This window comes from Gossypium arboreum, chromosome 12 (genome assembly GCF_025698485.1).
Source record: "Gossypium arboreum isolate Shixiya-1 chromosome 12, ASM2569848v2, whole genome shotgun sequence".
NCBI classification, from domain to species: Eukaryota; Viridiplantae; Streptophyta; class Magnoliopsida; order Malvales; family Malvaceae; genus Gossypium; species Gossypium arboreum.
This window is the reverse complement of record NC_069081.1, coordinates 114,760,134-114,781,347: the sequence shown is the minus strand read 5'-3', so window position 1 is coordinate 114,781,347 and position 21,214 is coordinate 114,760,134. Positions and strand designations below refer to the sequence as shown.

Genomic DNA, 21,214 nt, shown 5'->3' with positions numbered 1-21,214 from the left:
GGAGACATTATTTGTATGGTGAAAGGTCTGGATATTTACCGATCATAAAAGCTTGAAATACTTGATGACTCAAAAGATTTGAATTTGAGGCAAAGAAGATGGTTGGAATTGCTTAAAGATTATGAGTTAGTGATTGATTATCACCCGTAAGGCAAATGTAGTTCTTGACGCTTTAAGCGAAACTTTTATTTACATTATGAGCTTTGAATACCAATTTAGCCATGTCGATGATGGTTCTATTTTAGCTGAATTTAGAGCTAAACCGGTATTACTTGAAGAGATTTGTGAAGCTCGAAAAGATGATAATGAGTTACAAGCTAAAAGAGTTCAATGTGAGTCGCATAGAATCGATTTCGGATTGGTTCGATGGTTGTTTGATGTTTAGAGACGAATTTGTGTACCAAAGAATGATGAGCTTATTCGGAAGATTTTACAGGAAGCACATAGCGTTCTTTATCTATTCATCCAGCAAGACAAAATGTATAATGATTTGAAGAAATTGTATTGGTGGGTAGGAATGAAAAGAGATATTTGAGTTTGTTTCTAGATGCTTGATTTGTCAATGGTAAAGGCGAACATCGGTACCCTCGGATTATTGCAACTGTGCTAGTTCCTAATGGAAATGGGACGAGTTACTATGGATTTTGTGACAGATTACCGTTAACACTGAAAAAGAAAGATGCAATATGGGTTGTGATTGATAAGCTAACTAAGTCGGCTCATTTTATCCCAATCCGTATGGATTATTCACTTGACAAGTTGGCCGAGTTATACATTTCGAGATAGTTAGACTACATGGAGTGCCATTATCGATCATTTCGCATGAGATCCAAGATTTACTTCACGGTTCTAGAAGAAGTTACAAGAGGCTTTAGGTACGGTTGAGTTTTAGTACGGCTTTTCACCCTCGGAATCGATGGTCGATCGAGAGAGTTATTCGTGTACTTGAAGATATGCTTAGATGTTGTGTATTAGAATTTCAAGGTAGTTGGGAAAAATACTTACCATTGGTAGAGTTTGCCTACAATAATAGTTATCAGTCAAGTTTGAAGATGGCACCTTATGAAGCTTTGTATGGACGTAAATGCCGCACACCTTTATATTGGATGAGCTTAAAGAAAGCCAGATTTACGGGGTTGATCTAGTTAAAGAAACGGAAGAAAAAGTGAAAGTTATCAGAAATTGTTTAAAAGCAGCTTCAGACAGGCAGAAGTCGTATGCAGATTTAAAAAGAAAAGAGATCGAATATCAAGTTGGTGACAAAGTTTTTTTGAAAGTATCCCCGTGGAAGAAAGTTCTCAGATTTGGCAAGAAAGGCAAACTAAGTCCACGTTTTATTGGACCGTTTGAAGTGATTGAGAGAGTCGGACCATTAGCATATCGGTTAGCTTTACCGATTGAGTTAGAGAAGATTCATAATGTATTTCATGTGTCTATGCTACGTCGTTATCGTTCAGATCCGTCACATGTGATTTCTCAAACAGAGGTTGAGATTCAGCCAGACATGACTTACGGTGAAGAACCCAGAAAGATTCTAGCTCGAGAGGTAAAGTAATTAAGGAACAAAAGTATTGTACTTGTGAAAGTACTATGGAATAGACATGGGGTAGACGAGGCTACATGGGAAACCGAAGAGGCTATGCGAAAACAGTACCCATATCTCTTCACAGGTAAGATTTTCGGGACGAAAATCCCTAAAGGGGGGGAGAAATGTAACATTCCGAAATAGGGCCTAAACGGAACAGTGGTTGCGAAACCACAAATTCAGGGTAAAAAAAAAATTTATTATTATTTTGAGGTTCATGGTATGATTACATGATTGTGTGAAAATTTCGTGATAAAATTCTATGCATAAAGTGCTTAAATTGAGGTTAGGGACTAAATCGAATAATTTGCAAAACTTGCATTCTAGAAGTTTTAGTATGAAATTATTTTGGAATATTAATTAGAGATCTTAAATGGTAATTTGACCAATTTTAAGTTCATGGACAAAATTAGGACATGGAAGGAATTTTTGAAAGTTTAGTAAGGAAGGGCATTTTGGTCATTTGGTTATTAACATTAATAAAAGGTAAAAAGATGATAAAATTGTATCATCTTCTTCAAGTTACCAGCAGAACCTTACCTCTCTCCATAGCTGGGGTTTCTTCAACTTTCAAGCTTCATAGTAAGTGATTCCAAGCCCGCTTTTAATGATCTTTACGTTTTTGAAGTCCCTTAGCTCGATAAAGCTTATGCTAGCAATAATTTAAGTTAGGAATCAAATTTGGAAAAATACCCATAGGTGAAATTTGTGTATTTTGATGTTTTATGATGGAACATGAGGTTTTAAATTATGTTAGACAACTTGTGCTACTTGGTTTTAAGTGAAAACGAGTAAAAGGCTTAATCGGTAAAAATACCTAATAGTCATAAGTACATGTTAGTGTGTGAATTTGATGTTGCCATAGAAGGAAAAATGATCAGCATGTCATAAAACATAAGAAAATAGGATGAAGTTTAATTTACGAGCCTTGGGGCAAAAGTGCAAATATGTGAAAGTTTAGGGCAAAATGTAATTTTGCCAAAGTTTGAGTAAAGGGTTGTTTTGATAAATGTTGATATTAAATAAGCTAAATTTGCTATTATAGATCAAGAAGAGCGAAATTGAGAGTAGATCGGGAAAAGAAAAGTAAAGGACTAAATTGTAAAGTTTAGTCACATTTTGTATCGAGGTAAGTTTACAGTAAATAAATGCAATATTCTTTTATTTTACAGTATTATTGTCAATTTCCAGCATTTATATATTTATGTTATGAAAATATTTAAAGTCGAATTTAAGGTGAAGTGACAGAGGAGAAGTGTTAGGAAGCCGGTTGAACCCTAGGAATGTTAGGATATTAGGGTTGACAGAACAGAACGAAATGAGCCATGTAAGTCCATATTAGAAATATGGCTTTGGAGACAGGATTGAGCCATGTAAGTCCATATTATATATGGCATTGGAGACAGGAATAATTCATGTAAGTCCATGTCAAAGACATGGCATTGGCAGGATATTGATAGACAGGAACGACCCTAGTATCCTTAGTATTCCGAGTGGTTCAACGGGTCAGGATACGAGTTAAATTACAGTGAATTAACAGCAAAGGAAAAGTAGATTATACTTATGAAAAAGGAAAGGTCAGGTAAGAAAGAAGGTAAGGGAATAAAGAAGAAGATAGAAATTGAGAAGTAAAGAAATTTATGATGTTAGATGATATTATGCATAATTATCCATTATGTTGAATGTTGTGATTTATTTGCTTGTAAGCTTACTAAGCCTAGTGCTTAATCTCTTTATTTTCTTCTTCTTATAGTACTTATCTAGCCACTCGGGGATCGAAGGAAACGTCGGAGGCCGATCACACTATCAAAGAAATAACTCGGTATAATTAGACGTTTTGTTTTGTGTATGGCATGTATAGAAACTTAGCCACTTTTGGTATAATATGAACAATGAATGATGTGTAAATACTTGCTAGTGATTAGCTAATAAAATGACCGATGATATGCATGTTTATTAATATGTATGATTGAATGGTGATTATCACATGAAAATTATGAAAATGTGAAAGTAACCTAAAAACAGATTCAAGTAACAGCAATGACGTAACTTTGAAAAATCACTAAAATTGTATAAACATAGTTTGAAGATGAATAATATATGAAATTAAATCTTATTATGCCTATTTTCTTATGGAATAAGAAAAATAGGTAAAGGTATTATATTTCATGATATATCTGAGTTTTAGTAAAACAGGGTCAGAGCAATTTCTGGAACCCCTATTTCAACTTTGGAAATTCACCATAAATTGTAAAAAACTAATTAGAAGGTATAATTTATATGGTTATAATCCTTGTTGAGTCTAGTTTTAAGAGAAACAAACGGCTTAGTGATATGAATTTTGTACAGGAAGAAACATGGTTCGTAGTAACAAGAGGTTAGTGCAGTTGAGTTTTGAAACAGGGGAAACTTTAACTAATAAACTGTACTAATTGGCCAAGTCAAAATCTATGAAAAAATTAGTAGATAGATATATGAGTCTAGTTTCAGGAAAAATTTACGGATCTTAATTTCGAGTTTCGGAACTCAAGATATGAATTTTTAGGCGACTATGATGCAGAATGGCAGCACATTCCGAAATGCTTAAATAAACAATTTAAACCTATTTAAGGGATAGAATAAGTTTAGTAATGCCTCGTGCTCGATTCTGGCAACAGTCTCGGGTAAGGAGTGTTACATACCAAATATTTATACACTTATACAATATACACAATTATTAAGTTCACCTGTCAACCATAGCCATTGGTGAGTTCCCTTGTATAAACTTACTACCTCTTATCCATTTCCTTTAATTCTTTTGGGCCCATTTGTCACATATCATTCTTTAACCAAATTAGGGAATGGTTACAGAAAATTGAGTACTTCACTTTCACTTTGCCATAGTATAACTATGGTCTTGCGTATGATCACTTATCACCTTTTGAAATCATAGTACTGCCACGGTCTTACACTGATCACATTTATCACTTGTCACTGATCAGATAAATGTAGCTAAAGCTACCACTTATCACTTATCACTTGTCACTGATCAGATAAGTGTAGCTAAAGCTACCACTTATCACTTGTCACTTGTCACTTATCACTGATCACATAAGTGTAGCTGAGGCTACTACTTATCACTTGTCACTGATCAGAAGTACTCAAATCCGACATTCCGTTCAATTTAATCATTTATTTGATTTTCGGGTTGTTATTTTATTCTCTATTTATCAATAAATATATTTCATCATACATATTACATTATATAATTCATAAAATTAACATATAATCATTAAACTTCAACCATATGAACTTACCTAGGTCGATTTGCAAAATTTGTGAAAGTTCAGGGACTAATCAGCTACTTTTTCTTTTCCTCAACTTGCTTCGGGTTTTCGATTTGCAGTAAAAATATGAAAAACCAGCTTAAGAAAACCCTTCTATGGTGTTTTTGCTTATGAGAATGCAGAAAAATAATGAGAAATCTAGATAATTCCACTTTAGTCCTAGGTTTATTAAGTAAATTTTGCAATATTCCAATTTTGCCCTTAATTCATCAATTTTCCTGCTGATTTCATGCCTCTTGCTGTCTAGCCCAAATAGACCTTGGGTCTTTTTAAGCCCTCTTTCTTTTATCATTTAAGCTATTTAATCATTTCCCATAATTTTACATTTGTTACAATTTAATCTTTTTTATTCAATTAACTATCGAAACTTTAAAATTTCTTAACGAAACTTTAATACTAACTTATTAACACTCCATAAATATTTATAAAAATATTTATGGCTCGTTTTAAAATTTTCAAACTCTCGATATCTCATTTTCGATTCTAATTTTTAAAATTTTTATTTCTAGTACACTATTCGCTATTTCAAAAATTTTCCTAACTTCACACTTAACTTATATTCACTAAATTATTAATATTTTCTACTCATTTGTCGGATTTAGTGATCTCGAATCACTGTTCCGACACCACTGAAAATTTAGGTTATTACAGTCTCCTTCCTCTCAAACCAGTTCTAAAAATCTATACATACACTAATGCAAAACGTAAATTCCCCTTCGATAACAACCTAAAGGTTTTCCAGAAATTACCAGCAAGTTGGTACTTAACAATGGGAAATTGGCTAGCTACCAGAAATCTTCATTATTTTCTTTAATGAAAAATAGTGAACTTAAGAGTTTGCTCACAAACATGCTAGCAAGAAATGAAAAAGAAACTAATTTTCCTACCCATTATCATAGCTATACATTACTTTTATAGACAATCTTTTCTATCAAACACAATAACTACCACTAAATAACCTTATAAGTTGTGAAATGTTGCTTGTTCACTAAACAAGTCATTCAGCTACCTAAACACATCAAATTGTCATATACAGTACTCTAGTTCAATTCTAACTAGGTCTCAACTAAATGTTTGCGATACTCACCAAGCCATCGTTTTCACGCTAAAATACGGAAAACAAGTCTATCGGTCTGCGAACTAACAAGTTTGCCCAAAATATCGGGGTTGGAGGATGATCTCACAAAAGAGTCCACCAAAACCTAGAGTTTTCTAAAATGGCGAATTCCAATGAGGTATTCCGCAATTGAGCATATTGTCAAATCCACGCAATACGCCACCTAAACATTTAACGGGTAATTCACCAAACAACATTTCGATACAGTCTACGCTAGACAGGCTATTACATAATCCATGTATTATGCATAAGTTAATTTGGTCGGTTTTAGTATTTATACTTTTTAAAATTTTAAATTTTAGTAATAAGTGAAACTGTTTTGTTTTTTATTTTTCTTGTACAAAGTGAAATAGAAGACAAACTAAGTTCCGACTGTTCCTCTTCCACAAGCATCAGCTAGTATAAAAAGGTAAATACTTGCTGGTGGAGAGCCTAGAAGAACCACCCCAACTGCTATGTCCTGTGCTAAATTGGCTAAGTGGTCGACGCACATGTTTCCTTCCCTTAGTACATGTCTCACTTCGAGAATCCACCCCTCCTTTATGAACTTTACACAATTTGTAATCAAGGTGTCATACAGTGATCGTCATCAAATGGCCTAGTCAAGAAACGTACCACAAGTGAAGCATCCAGTTCAACTATTAGTTTTGAGATGCCCAAATTTTTCGCGAGGCGCAGTCCTTAATGAACGCCCCAGAGCTCAACTTGTTCGTTGTTTGATGTCCCAATTTTTAGCATAAAGCCCTTAATCCAGCTGCCTATTTGTTTACGTACTATCCCCCACCGAAGCCAATTTGGATCGAGCTTTAACAACCTCATCCGTGTTTAAAATACAAACCTTGGCAGGTAGCTTTTTCCACTAAACCCAACGTGATCCTTGTAAAATGCGAGAAACATTTGAGAACATTGCCTTACGAATATCCTTAGCAAAAGAGATATCATACTCTAATATATTGACCGCGAGTGACAATCTGCCATTAGAAATTGTCATTTCTTCCTTTCTACAAGCCCCATAATATAGCAGTAAATAACATACCCCATAGCACTTGAAAATGTAACACCACAGTCTCCCTAAAGGTTTGCATGAGCCAATCCTTGAAAAGGGTTGAAAATAAGTTTTGTTGTCTATTATGACCAAACTATTGTTATTAAATTTTGTTATCTCTAAAATTCGATGTGACAAATATATTATCGTGTGTATATTGTTATGTTAATTTACTATTTGAATATATTAAATGTTGAAATTAAAAAGTATAGGGATTAGAATGATTCGATTGGAAAATATAAAATAAATCTATAACTTTACATATAATACATTATTAGTATAAGAATTTAATTACTACAATTTAAAGGGTAATCTACAAAAATAGTCACTTTTGTTCGCCTTAGGTTACATTTTAGTCACTTATGTTTGAAATGTTACGTTTTAGTCACTTATGTAATTATTTTGTTACGAAGTGATCACTCTACCGTTAAGTTCCGTTATCTCTCTAACGGTAATCCTACGTGGCAGTCCAACTAGATTTTAAGTGCCAGCTTGAATTTCTAAATGGGATAAAAATAGATTTTTAATTAAAAATTTTAATTAATTAAAATTTTTAAACCTAAACCTTAATTAAAAAAACTGTTCATATCCTCTTTTTAATTTTTCTTCCATCTCTTTTTTTTTTCAATGGGTTTTTCTTTTTCTCATTTGATTGGAAAAACTATTATTAAAATCAAAATAGTTGAAATCAAATTGACTGCTTCATAAAGATGGATTCAATAGAAGGTTCAGATATGTCTTCTTTGTATTCCTCTATCTCTTTTATTCGGTACTGAAAAATAAAAGATTAGATTTTTTATTGTTTAATGAAAACCCTAAATTAAAATTCTTGATATTTTCTTCTACTTTTTGAAATTGTTTGTAAACATGTATTTTATTTTGCGTCAGTAGACATCGCATAAAATGCAACCAGAAACATGTTTCATTCAAGCTAATTTTAAAATTTTCAAAAAAGGGCTGTTACTTTCACTATTCTTGTTCCTAATTATTGTATTTTCTAGTTCTTTCACAGTTCTTGAATAATTGGTTTCTCAATCAAATTTTTACTGATCTGAATCAACTTGTATGTTCACAATCTTTTTGTGGCTATTCCAGATTATTCTTTCTTATTGTTGATTTCAACTATTTTGATCTTAATCATAATTTTTCCAGTCAAATGAAAAAAAAACCATTGAAATAAATAAGAGACAGAAGAAAAATTAAAAAGAGGAGATGAACAGTTTTTTAGTTAAGGTTTACGTTTGAAAATTTTAATTAATTAAATTTTTTAATTAAAAATTTATTTTCATTCCATTTAGAAATTTAAGTTGGCACCTAAAATCTAGTTGGACTGCCACCTACGATTACCATTAGAGAGATAACGGAACTTAACAGTAGAGTGATCATTTCGTAACAAAATAATAACATAAGTGACTAAAACGTAACATTTTAAACATAAGTAACTAAAATGTAACCTGAGACAAATAAAAGTGACTATTTTTATAGATTACCCTAATTTAAATAAAAACCAAAATCTCAAAATTCAAAAAATAAAAAAACTTAAATTGACAATATTAATTTAGGCTGAATATAGAGATTAAATACTAGAAGTAATCATCATAAACTTTTTGCTCATCCCTTTTATTAAAATGAAACAGAAGAAAAGGAAGGCAGACGATTGCATCTCGGGATAGTTGAAAATGAGAAGAGCCCCTAGTTTTTTCATGTTCTAAGATTTTTCCTTCTTTTTCTTGAGCAATGAGCAAGACCAGTTGGTTGGCAAAAGTTAGGCTTGTCCAACAAGAAAATATGATGATGTTGTAGAAATGGGGAGCAGTTGAAAGTCCTCTATTACGAATATCCTGGGAAATTTCTATTTCCCACAAATATTTAATTTTTATCAAAACTAAATAATATTTGAAAACTTCAATGTCTTAAATGCAATTTCGTGGTACGTAATTAGTTATCTAGAACTCAAATTAGGTTGCCAAACAAGGTGGTTTGAACTTTCTTCCAATGTTATAAATAGCCGTAAGAATAGGAAATGAAATATTGTGGTAATTAGTACCTAAAAATTACGACATTAGCACACATTTTGTCCTTGTTAAAGACTCACTAAACTGCTTTTCTGAATAAGTAATTCAGATTGACTTACTATAATATTGACTAATGGTAAGCAAAATTCGATTCGATTTAAAAAATTTGATAAAAAATTTAAAATTTAAATTAAATAGTTTAAGTTATTCGAGTTAATCGAATTATTTGAATCAATTCAAATAAAAAATAAAGTTTTTTGGTTTAACTCGAATATGAATTACACAATTCGAGTTATCCAAAAATCTAAATAAGAAAAGACAAAATTACGTCGTTTTGATAAATGTTTACCCATTAAGTCAAAAGATAAAACCATTATATTATTTATGTAGTTAAATAATCTTGTATTTCATCTACTAGTTAAATAATCAGTTCATATAAATGCAATATTGAATATAAATAATAGGATTCGTTAACTCGACTTGATTTGACTCAATTTGATTCAATTTGGAAAAAAATTTAAATTGAGTTTAATTGCTAAAATAAAATTTGTCAACTTAATTAATTCAAAAATAAATTTAACTCGATTTAATTTAACTCGATCGAATATAGATCGTAATTATTTTCAAATCAAAATTTAAATTTAAATGTAAAAAGTTGATATTAGCGTTATTTTCATGCGTTTACACGGGGATTCGTTTCAGCAAAATATAATAAAATATCAAAAGCAGATTCGTTCATTCTCACTGCCCACGGATTTGGAGGGAATGAAATTTAGTACGGTAGCAGGAGCCCGCACCACGTGACGCGACATGCACCGACTATAACAACATTCAAGACGCCATGTGTTGGTTCCATCACGATCATCATCGTAGGAGGCATACCCATCCATCTTTGCCTGCGCCATCAGTCCCTGACTCCCTGTAATTTAGAGAATATCAAATTCACTCGCAATTAAACCTCGTGTTTTAGTTGACAAATTTTAAAGACTTCATAAATTTGGGGATAATAAAATAACATTTATACTATCTAATAATATTAGAGAATAAAATTATTTAACACATGTATCGAAATAGTGTGAAATTATAAATATGAATAAAATTTATTATAAGAAATAAGAGTACTTTAAAAATAAGCACTTATTTGATAACTTATTGAAAAACTAAATCGAAAAAAAGTTAAAAATATTTTTTAATTTTTATTCTTTTAAAATATTTTTTAATTTTTATTCTTTTAACATTATTCGCTAAATATTTTATTTTTAAAATTATTATTTAATAATTGATTTAGTCTTAACTTAATTGACATAAGTATTATTGTTAATGCAGAAAATGTGTGTTTAATTTCACTGAAATGGATTATCCACTTATATTTAATTACATTTTGTACTTAATTTTAAGTAGTATACCAAATATATTTTATAAAAATACCATTTATCGAACAGTAAGAACGCAACGGTCAAAATACAATGGTTGAAAAAAGAAATTCAGAATTTTAGGTGTAGCAATTAACAAATAATTAAAAACTGAAAAAACTTCTAGTCAACAGTCAAAATATAAACGTGGAGGAGGATTGTGAATTATGGTTTGCGTTGCATGGAACCTTCGATAAGGAATAGCGCGTCGACACTAGGTTAAAGAGAATTGAAGGTTGAATTAAATGGAATAAAAATGCGCAAGAAAGAAAGAAGGGAAAGTCATTGACAGAAAATAAGGCTGTTCACATTCTTCTTCTCCACTTAACCCCTTTTTCTTTTTCCATCTATAAATCCTTGACTGGCAAGGCTGAAAGGAGTCCATAAACAAATTTACTTATTGCATCTTCAATTATTTACAATGCATCACAGTGCTTCAGCTTCTTCTTTGGGTCCAGGCGGTCTAGACTTGTCTCAGGCTTTCTTCAAGCCCATACAAAATACCGCCTCACCTTCCTCCACCAAGCGCCATACCAAGGTCTCCGTCATTGGAGTTGGGAATGTCGGCATGGCAATCGCCCAAACCATCCTCACTCAGGACTTAGCAGACGAACTCGCCCTCATCGACGCCAAGGCTGACAAGCTTCGTGGCGAAATGCTAGATCTCCAACACGCCGCTGCCTTCCTCCCACGTACCAAGATTGTTGCTTCCGTTGATTATGCCGTCACCGTTGGATCGGATCTTTGTATCGTCACTGCAGGAGCCCGTCAGAACCCTGGCGAGTCTAGGCTGAACCTGCTGCAGAGGAACGTTGCTTTGTTTTCGCACATTATACCTCCATTAGCAAAGTACTCACCAGATTCGATTCTCTTGATTGTTTCGAATCCCGTGGATGTGCTAACTTACGTGTCCTGGAAGATGTCTGGATTCCCATCGAATCGGGTCATCGGTTCGGGTACGAACTTGGACTCGTCCCGATTTCGGTTCTTGATCGCTGATCACTTGGACGTCAATGCTCAGGATGTGCAGGTCAGTTTGATATTATTTTTTTTTGGAGAATATTAAGTCTTTTTCCTGGCTACTATAAAGTAAGGCATTTGGAATATACCAAAGACATAATATCTGTTCTGTTAGTGGGGTGATTTTTTTTTTTTAAAAGATTAATCACTATAACGCCACTAACTTTAGTTTACTTTATTATTTCTTAAGCAGCATTACTCTCAATTCTCAAATATCATAAAATTTTCAAGGCATTCGAAGGCTATCGTGATCGTGACATTCATATGTTGTTGAACCTTTTTTATTGCGTTTTCAATAGAAACTTTAAAAGTTAAAATTTAATGTAATAGTTAGTGAGCATTATAAAATAATTGCAGGCCTACATAGTTGGTGAGCATGGTGACAGCTCGGTTGCACTGTGGTCTAGCATTAGTATTGGTGGAGTGCCGGTGTTGAGCTTCCTAGAGAAACAACAAATTGCCTACGAAAAAGAGACGCTTGAGAACATCCACAAGGCAGTTGTTGAGAGTGCATATGAGGTGATTAGCCTGAAAGGGTATACGTCATGGGCAATTGGCTACTCGGTCGCTAACTTGGCTAGGAGCCTGCTTAGAGACCAGAGGAAAATCCACCCAGTTTCGGTCCTTGCAAAGGGTTTTTACGGAATCGATGGTGGTGACGTTTTCTTGAGCTTGCCCACACAGCTGGGCAGGGGAGGAGTATTGGGTGTCACCAATATTCATTTGACGGATGAAGAGATGGAGAGGCTTAGGGAATCAGCTAAAACTATTCTTGAAGTTCAGAGCCAGTTGGGAATGTAAGCAACAAAAAGGCCTTTTTAAGTTTAATTAACACTGCCATAAGTGATCTCTGGTCTATTCTTCGGTTTAATATAATTTGGGTTTTTTTGTTATATTATTGGTAAGGCCTCGTTTTCTCTTTGTATTGCCTTATCAATATCTTTGCCTTCCATTTTTCGGAATAATATAAAATCTTTAATTACTTCTCCATCCCAAATCACTTGCTAATTTCATCATGAGACCGAGGAATCTTTAACAAATTAAAGATGTGTTATTAGCTTAGCTAATGTTGATGTTGTTGTAAATGTTGCAGAGTTAAGGTTATTTTAATGTATTATTAATTAACCTTGATGTTATTGTAGAGGGATTTCTCAAAATTAAAATTGGTATATAATGTCTCTCTTTAATCTTACTATGTAGATGAAAACTTCCATTGCACTAAAGATCAAATAAAAAAGCACGACAAAAACACATTACTCTCCTATCTAAGGATTAGAGAGCTGTGAGTAATCCTAAGCATTATATAAAACAGAATAGATATGATAAGAACTTATAATGACATTAATATTCAAAAAACAGTTCTTAAATATTTAAAAATAATACATTTTCTACTAAATAAGAAATAATCAATAACTATTATAAGATTTTTTTTGAAAATATTTATTATATAATATATTTAAATTACTTTTATTGTTTTAAATATAAAATATTCTTACATCTAAATTTTAAATTTATTATGAATTAAATAAAAAATAGATTTTAACTCAATTTGGGTATTCTTGATTTTTTAACTAGTGAAGAAGTTACTGGTTTGCACTTGAAAAACAATTTTGTTATTCCTACTGAAAGGAATAGAAAGATTAAACACAAAGTAACGTGAAGAGAAAAGTAATGAGAGAATTAACACACAATATTTGTTATTATAGTTCAGATCAATGATCCTACATTTGTGGAGCCTTGTGTCGTGAATAATTTTATTCAAGAATCGTCAGGATCACCTATTGGCTTGAGGCCAATCTATCATTACACAAAAAGTAATTGCAACACCAACACCGACTCCAATTGTCACAAATCACTCACCCCAAATACCCCACAATACAATTAATAAATCTCTCCAAATAATATCTAAAAAAGTCACAAAATAGCCACAACAACATAGCAAAGTTGTTGACAAAGACACTAAAAAAACACTTAAGTGACACCATCACAAGTTCTCCAAAAATACTCTAAAAGATTAGAATAATAACTCAATCATTATCCAATAAATTCATGGTCATTACAAGAATTGATTGAAACACTCGAGAGTCCTAGTCAACCAAATCATTGTTACTTTAAATAAGTCACAATTTTATAGGCCATAAATAACTAACATCAAAGAGACCGAATGCTCCTCGTGGCCCAAACAAAAAAATCGTTCTCGTTCGGACAAAACAAGAAATAAACATATTAAAAACCAAATTATTTATGTTTTGTAAACTATCTAAATATCTCGATTTAGTTAATTTTTTATTTCTTGCTCAGCTCTACAGGTATCCCTTTTCAAATAAACTAAACCCTAAATGAGACTACAATATTCGCTATTAATGATATAATAAATTTTAACTCTCTTTATTGATATGTTTGTTGAGTTTTTACTTCCACTATCACTAATATCTTTTTTTTTGAAAATAATATCTTTTCTTTTATTGATGATATTTGTAAAAGTTTTTTTTTAAATAATTGTTCGATTGTATTACTTGAAGAAGCAATGATTAGCTACAAAATTACATCAAATTGCATTAACAGCTTATTATAAAGAAATCAAATTATATTTATTTTTACAGTCTGATATGATTTCTGTTTCCATCTCTACAACACTCCATTTAATTAAAATATTATAACGTCTCTTAAATTCCTTTATACTCCATAAGAAATATAAATTTTTTGAATGACTGTGCGAAATATAATTAACAATACTGATGAAATTGATATTAATTTTTATATGATAAAATAAATTCTGGGATATTTTCAATGGGTTGAAACTTGTGTTAGATCAGGGGATTAAGAGAGTTTTAATTCAGACAGACAGTCTTGAAGCAGTTAACATCATTTAGGATGGAATAGGCAGGGTATAATACCCCGAAAATTTATAGTAAGATATTATCCTTGATATAGTAAAATAAGAAAATAAAGTGACAAAAAGGGAAATTTTGAGTTATGTCAAAATTGAGAAGTATATTATGATATATTAATTCAAGAAAGGACTAAATTGTAAAAGTGAGAAAAATTTTGTTGCACAAGAGTAAATACTCTAAAATTTGAGGGGTTAAAGTGTAAATATGAAAAAGTTGAAGGACCAATAGTGTAAATATTTTAAGAGTGGAATGATCTAGAAACTAAGGAAATGGATGAATTAGGACCAAATTGAATAGGTGAAGAACTATGAGGGACTAAATTGTAATTTTACCAAATTAAATGATGACTCAAGGATGGAATTTTAAAAGATAATAAAGGGCAAAATGGTCAACTGAAAGAGAGAGAAATCTAGAAAGCAATAATGATGTTGGAGATATTTTAGATTAAATAAATAAATAAATAATAGTTTATTATATTTTAATTTAATTTTTAAATGATATTTTATTATTATTTTATTATTATTTTATTTAGTATATATAAGGAAAGAAAGATAAAGAATCATCATCTTTTTCCCATGCACCCAACGTATGAAGAGAAAAGGAAGAAAGAAACTTTCTTTTCTTTACAATTTGGTCATTTTACCAAAAATTTACCATTTTCACCCAAAAATCAAAAGAATTTCCATAGCTACCAAGAGAAAAAAATGTTAAGGAAGCTATGGGAAGTTAAAATATCAAGTTGGATTCAAGAAATGGAAGCTGAAGGAGAGAGAAAATCAAGATGAAGATTGAAATCAATAGAACAAGGTAAGAACATCATGATTTCAATATATTTTTAAGTTTGATATTATTGAAAAAGCATGGGATTGATGTTAATGTAGAGTTTCCTTACATATGATCCTATGTTCTTGATATGTTAGTGAAGAGAAAATAAGAGAAAGTGATGAAAAATAGTGTAGAGAAAGAAAATAAGGGTGTTATAAACATGGTAATTAATATTTTGCACTAAAACAGTTTTAGACAGCAACAGTAGGCTAATTTTGAAAAATCACCATAAATTTTTGAAATCAAATTTGAGGATGAACAAAACATGAAATTAAATCTTATTGAGTCTAGTTTCTTATAAAAGAAACGGTGTAAGAAATGGAATTGTGAATTATGAGGAATAATAAATTTTGTGAGACAAGGTCAGAGTGAATTCGGGTTCCCCTGTTCTGACTTTATAAAATCATAAAAAATTTGATAAAAATAATTATGCAATTTAATTTATATTATTATAATTATGAATGAGTCTATTTTCAATATAAATAAACGAGAACATCATTTGAATCCTGTACGAGGAGATAATTAATTTTTAGTGAAGAAGTGTCAAAACTGTCAGACAGCAGAACAGGGCTGACTTTAAAGAATAAACTGTACTTATTGGATTAATAAAAAATTATGCAAATTTTATGGCAAGAATATATGTGAGTCTAGTTTCATATAAAATTAGCCGATCTTAATTTCAAGTTCTATAGCTCAAGATATAAATAATTTAGTGACTATGATGCAAATGGACAGTTTTGAATATACACAAAAGTAAATAGTGAAATTATTGATAATGTTACTTGTAGCATGTTATATAAATTAAGGATGTGGAATGGAGAGAAGGAGGAGGAAAAATATGTATGAATATTCATCTAGCATGGCTAATTTGCATATTTTAGGCTCAGGGACTAAATTGAATAAAAGTAAAACTTTATGGGTAATTTTGTAAAAATTTCAAAAAATATCAAATTGCATGAAACGGACTATTTTATTATTTAAATTACAAAATTGAATGAAATTATTAATTTAGTTCAAGATCGGGGGAAAACATGTTTTAGGGATTAAATTGAAAACTGTTGAAATTATGGAAAATTATGATATTTTATAGAATTCATGGACTGTTATCAATATGTATGAGAATAATAGCTGAAAATAAGGATTAAATTGCAAGAATTTTATTTTCCTGACCCTAAGGATGGAATCGTTATTAATTAAAAGTTTAGAGGCAAAATGGTAATTTTGCCTAGAGCATTAATTAAATGCGTTAGACTATGAAATGAATGAAAATAATGATCAAATTTATTTATAAAGATCCGGACGACTCAAATACGAGACTTGATCGTGGAAAAGAAAAGATATCGGATTAATGAAATTATAAACACAAACAAACAATGAGGTAAGTTTGTGTAACTTGAATTGTATTTTTAAATACTTGAAATATGTGGTTATGTGATGAAAATATGATTTGAATGTTCATTCATGATAATTGATGAAATATTGATAATATTCGATATAAATTGAAAATAAATCCCGGTTGAATGGAATGGAATTGATGGATCATTGGAAAAGAATTGATGTAAAAGGATTTAGCCCGGACGGGTGATCCTATCTGATATAGCCCTCCGAATAATACGTGTAAAATGGATTTAGCCAGACGGGTAATCCAAATTAGGTCTGAATTTAACTCGACTGTAATTTAGATCCAAGCTCATTAGAGTAATTGTCGCTGTGGATTTAGCCTGGACCGGTAATTCGACAATACTCTATGAGTTTATATTACTGATTTAGCTTGGACCGGTAATCCATTGTAAGGATGAGGTTCATGAGTGTGCTCTCGAAATGAAATGTGTAAGACTATGGTTGAAAGATACCATGGCAGCGTGACATAAAATGAATAAGACCATGATTGAAAGATACCATGGCAATATGACGTGAAAAGAATAAGACCATGGTTGAAAGATAACATGGCAACATGACAGGGAATGAATAAGATCATGGTTGAAAGATAACAGGCAGTGTGACATAAAATGAATAAGACCATGGTTAAAAGATACCATGGCAACATGACAGAAAATGAGTAACACCATAGTTGAAAGACACTATGGCATCATGTCAAAGATAAATAAGACCATGGATGGGAGACGCTATGACATCTGTTGAACAATTGATATTCAGGTAATATGTATCAGATGACGAATGGTTATATGAAATGGTTGTGTGAAATGTTTACAAGAACTGGTCATATGGAAATATATGTACAAAATAGTTGTATGAAATAATTATGAAGATAGATAAACGAAATAAGTATAAGTACATGGAATATAATTTATGTTAAGTTTGATATAAGCTATTACCGAATAAATATACATAAAATATATGAAAATGATGGAGCATGAAATATTGATATAATGAAATAAATGATATATAATTATGAAAAAACGGTAAGAGAATGATATGTTTCATGACATGTACATATATGATTATCTTTGATATGTTGATACGAGGAAATTATGTAAGTAAAGACAATTATTAAACTCAAGGGTGATATGACGAGAAAATAGGTATATCAATGTTGAATTTATATGAAATATGTGCAAGAATACTAACAATGATATTGTTTGACGCTTAGACAAGTGCCAAGCTATTGATTGAATGGTAACATATTTAATTATAAGGAACATTGAAATGGTAAGTACTTAGATGAAAATATAATTTAAGATTTTGGAAAAAAGTAAAAAAAATAAAAAAATTCTATGATCCTGATTTAATTCCGATTGGTTTCTAATGTATGTTTGGGGCTTCGAGGGCCCAATAGAGAGATGTTATGATTATTTTCAAAATATGAATAATAAATGACTCAGAATTATCTGAAAATGTTCAGTAAACTACGGTAAGGCCTCGTACCCTATTCCGGCAATAGATACGGCTAGGGATGTTACATTTGTTGGTATCAGAGCTACGATTTAGTCGGTTCTCGGACCAAACGTAGTATGTGTGAAGTCTAAAAACACATGTCATTATATAATATGTGATAGTGTGATATCTCTCGACTCTGATGAGATTTGTTTTACTTATAGAAAGAGATGCTTTTCAACCAAGCTGATCCCGATAATGCTAAAAGCGATACTCAAGTATAAGAGTAGAAAGTTGATTATGATGAACCGATAAAAAAAAATGGTATGAATAAATGTTTTATAATACATGTCGATGATGAATATTATGTTATATGTATTCTTAAAAGTAAATTATATTACTACATGAAATATTGTGCTGATGACTAAATTAAAAAATATATAAAAGTAATATATGAAGTACATGATAAGGATTATTAGAGAATTATGGATGAATAGTGAATTTTGAAATATATTACATGTATTAAAGATACAGAAGATATAAGCATATGAATTATTGGTACAAGGATTAAATTGTAAAGCATGTAAAAGTATTATGCGAAAGGTGTAAAAGTGATATGCGTGCATGAAATAATTTGTCCAAGTAGACAAGATTAGAACTACTAGGATATTAAGGGACCTCAGCATGCTCTCTGATTACTAGCACGTTAGTGCTCTCTGGTTATTAGCACATTCAGCACATTCGTACTCTCTGAATAGCACTTCAGTGTTCTCTGTTTAATAGTGCATAATAATGCACCTCTGTATAAGTCCCATATATCTAAATTGTTCTATCTAGTCTAGTAGGCCTCTGCTAAGTAAAAAGAAAACAATTTTCGTTACGAGGTAAAGGATTATCTCTGAGTAAAAATGTTAGCTATGATGAAGCAGAACTCGTAAAAGTACGGATAAATGTTTTATAGTACTTGAGAATGATAAATGTTATATGAGTAAATACATGGAAATTTAAATATGAGGCTTTACGATCTATATTATACAATGAAATTCATGAGATTAAGTTCAGAAGTGGAAAGTGAAAAGTTCAATGGTTGAACAATCGATAATGCAGTCGGAACTGAGAATGAGTTAATAGGTAAAGATGGGTTCTGAATAGAGATATTAGATTTTTCTGAAAACTAGTTGAGATATACAGTATCACTATTAAAGAAAGAAGTTATTTATGAGAAAATCAAATTATTCAAATATGATATTTACAGGATGGTTAACTGAAAATTTCGTCTGAATTTGTTTCTTGAGTAAACTGAATGATATGAAATTATTGATGACTATACTAGTCAATGGATTGGTGAATAAATTGCAAAAATATTTGAATATAGCTGTTATAAATAGGTATATTACAGTAAATTTTTTTTGGGGATTTTATATGAATATCTATATGTACTGATATTTTCAGAGGTATATACAATTATTCATGTTTGGATGCTATAACCATTATATGGAAAGGTTGGATAAATATGCTAACAGACAAAAATTTCCACAAGTCTAATTGATTCACAAATGGTATTACTATATCTTTCTTTGGTTTTCCAAGCCAATATATGTGATAGAACACTTGATAGTAAGATTCATATGATATTATTTTCTATTTCTATCGGTAGAAACTCTGAAAGGCAAATATGAAATATTGAATTGAAAATAAATTTTGAAATGAAAGGATAGAGAATGGATATAAATGATAAACTAGGTAAATATGTACAGAAAGAAACTATAGAACTATAGAAATAATGAAATTCATGATCAAAAGAAAACAAGGAAATTTCGAGGACGAAATTTATTTTAAGGGAGGAAATGTAATACCGAAAATTTATAGTAAGATATTATCTTTGATATAGTAAAATAAGGAAATAAAGTGAAAAAAAGGGAAATTTTGAGTTATGTCAAAATTGAGAAGTATATTATGATATATTAATTCAAGAAAGGACTAAATTGTAAAAGTAAGAAAAATTTTGTTGCACAAAAGTAAATACTCCAAAATTTGAGGGGTTAAAGTGTAAATATAAAAAAGTTGAAGGACCAATAGTATAAATATTTTAAGAGTGGAATGATCTAGAAACTAAGGAAATGGATGAATTAGGACCAAATTGAATAGGTAAAGAACTATGAGGGACTAAATTATAATTTTACGAAATTAAATGATGACTCAAGGATGGAATTTTAAAAGATAATAAATGGCAAAATGGTCAACTGGAAGAGAGAGAAATCTAAAAAGTAATGATGATGTTAGAGATATTTTAGATTAAATAAATAAATAAATAATAGTTTATTAATATTTTAATTTAATTTTTAAATGATATTTTATTATTATTTTATTATTATTTTATTATTATTTTATTTAGTATATATAAGGAAAGAAAGATAAAGAATCATCATCTTTTTCCCATGTACCCAATTTATGAAGAGAAAAGGAAGAAAGAAACTTTCTTTTCTTTACAATTTGGTCATTTTACCAAAAATTTACCATTTTCACCCAAAAATCAAAAGAATTTTCATGGCTACCAAGAGAAAAAAATGTTAAGGAAGCTATGGGAAGTTAAAATATCAAGTTGGACTCAAGAAATGGAAGCTGAAGGAGAGAGAAAATCAAGATGAAGATTGAAATCAATAGAACAAGGTAAGAACATCATGATTTCAATATATTTTTAAGTTTAATATTATTGAAAAAGCATGGGATTGATTTTAATGTAGAGTTTCCTTACATATGATCCTATGTTCTTGATATGTTAGTGAAGAGAAAATAAGAGAAAGTGATGAAAAATAGTGTAGAGAAAGAAAATAAGGGTGTTATAAACATGGTAATTAATATCTTGCACTAAAACAGTTTTAGACAACAGCAGTAGGCTAACTTTGAAAAATCACCATAAATTTTTGGAATTTAATTTGAGGATGAACAAAATATGGAATTAAATCTTATTGAGTCTAGTTTCTTATAAAGGAAACGGTGTAAGAAATGGAATTGTGAATTATGAGGAATAATAAATTTTTTGAGACAAGGTCAGAGTGAATTCGGGTTCCCCTGTTTTGACTTTGGAAAATCATAAAAAATTGGAGAAAAATAATTATGCAATTTAATTTATATTATTA

At 30.7% G+C, this 21,214-nt stretch overlaps 1 protein-coding gene across 1 annotated transcript; it reads left to right on the top strand.

Moving 5' to 3' along the window:
• The first annotated feature begins 10,733 nt into the window (after nucleotides 1-10,733).
• On the top strand, nucleotides 10,734-12,502 carry LOC108478309 (L-lactate dehydrogenase B-like). Its single transcript, XM_017780755.2, has 2 exons — nucleotides 10,734-11,530; nucleotides 11,878-12,502. The coding sequence occupies exons 1-2, from the start codon at nucleotides 10,922-10,924 to the stop codon at nucleotides 12,319-12,321; spliced, it is 1,053 nt and encodes a 350-aa protein (XP_017636244.1). The 5' UTR covers nucleotides 10,734-10,921; the 3' UTR covers nucleotides 12,322-12,502.
• The last annotated feature ends 8,712 nt before the right edge of the window (nucleotides 12,503-21,214 follow it).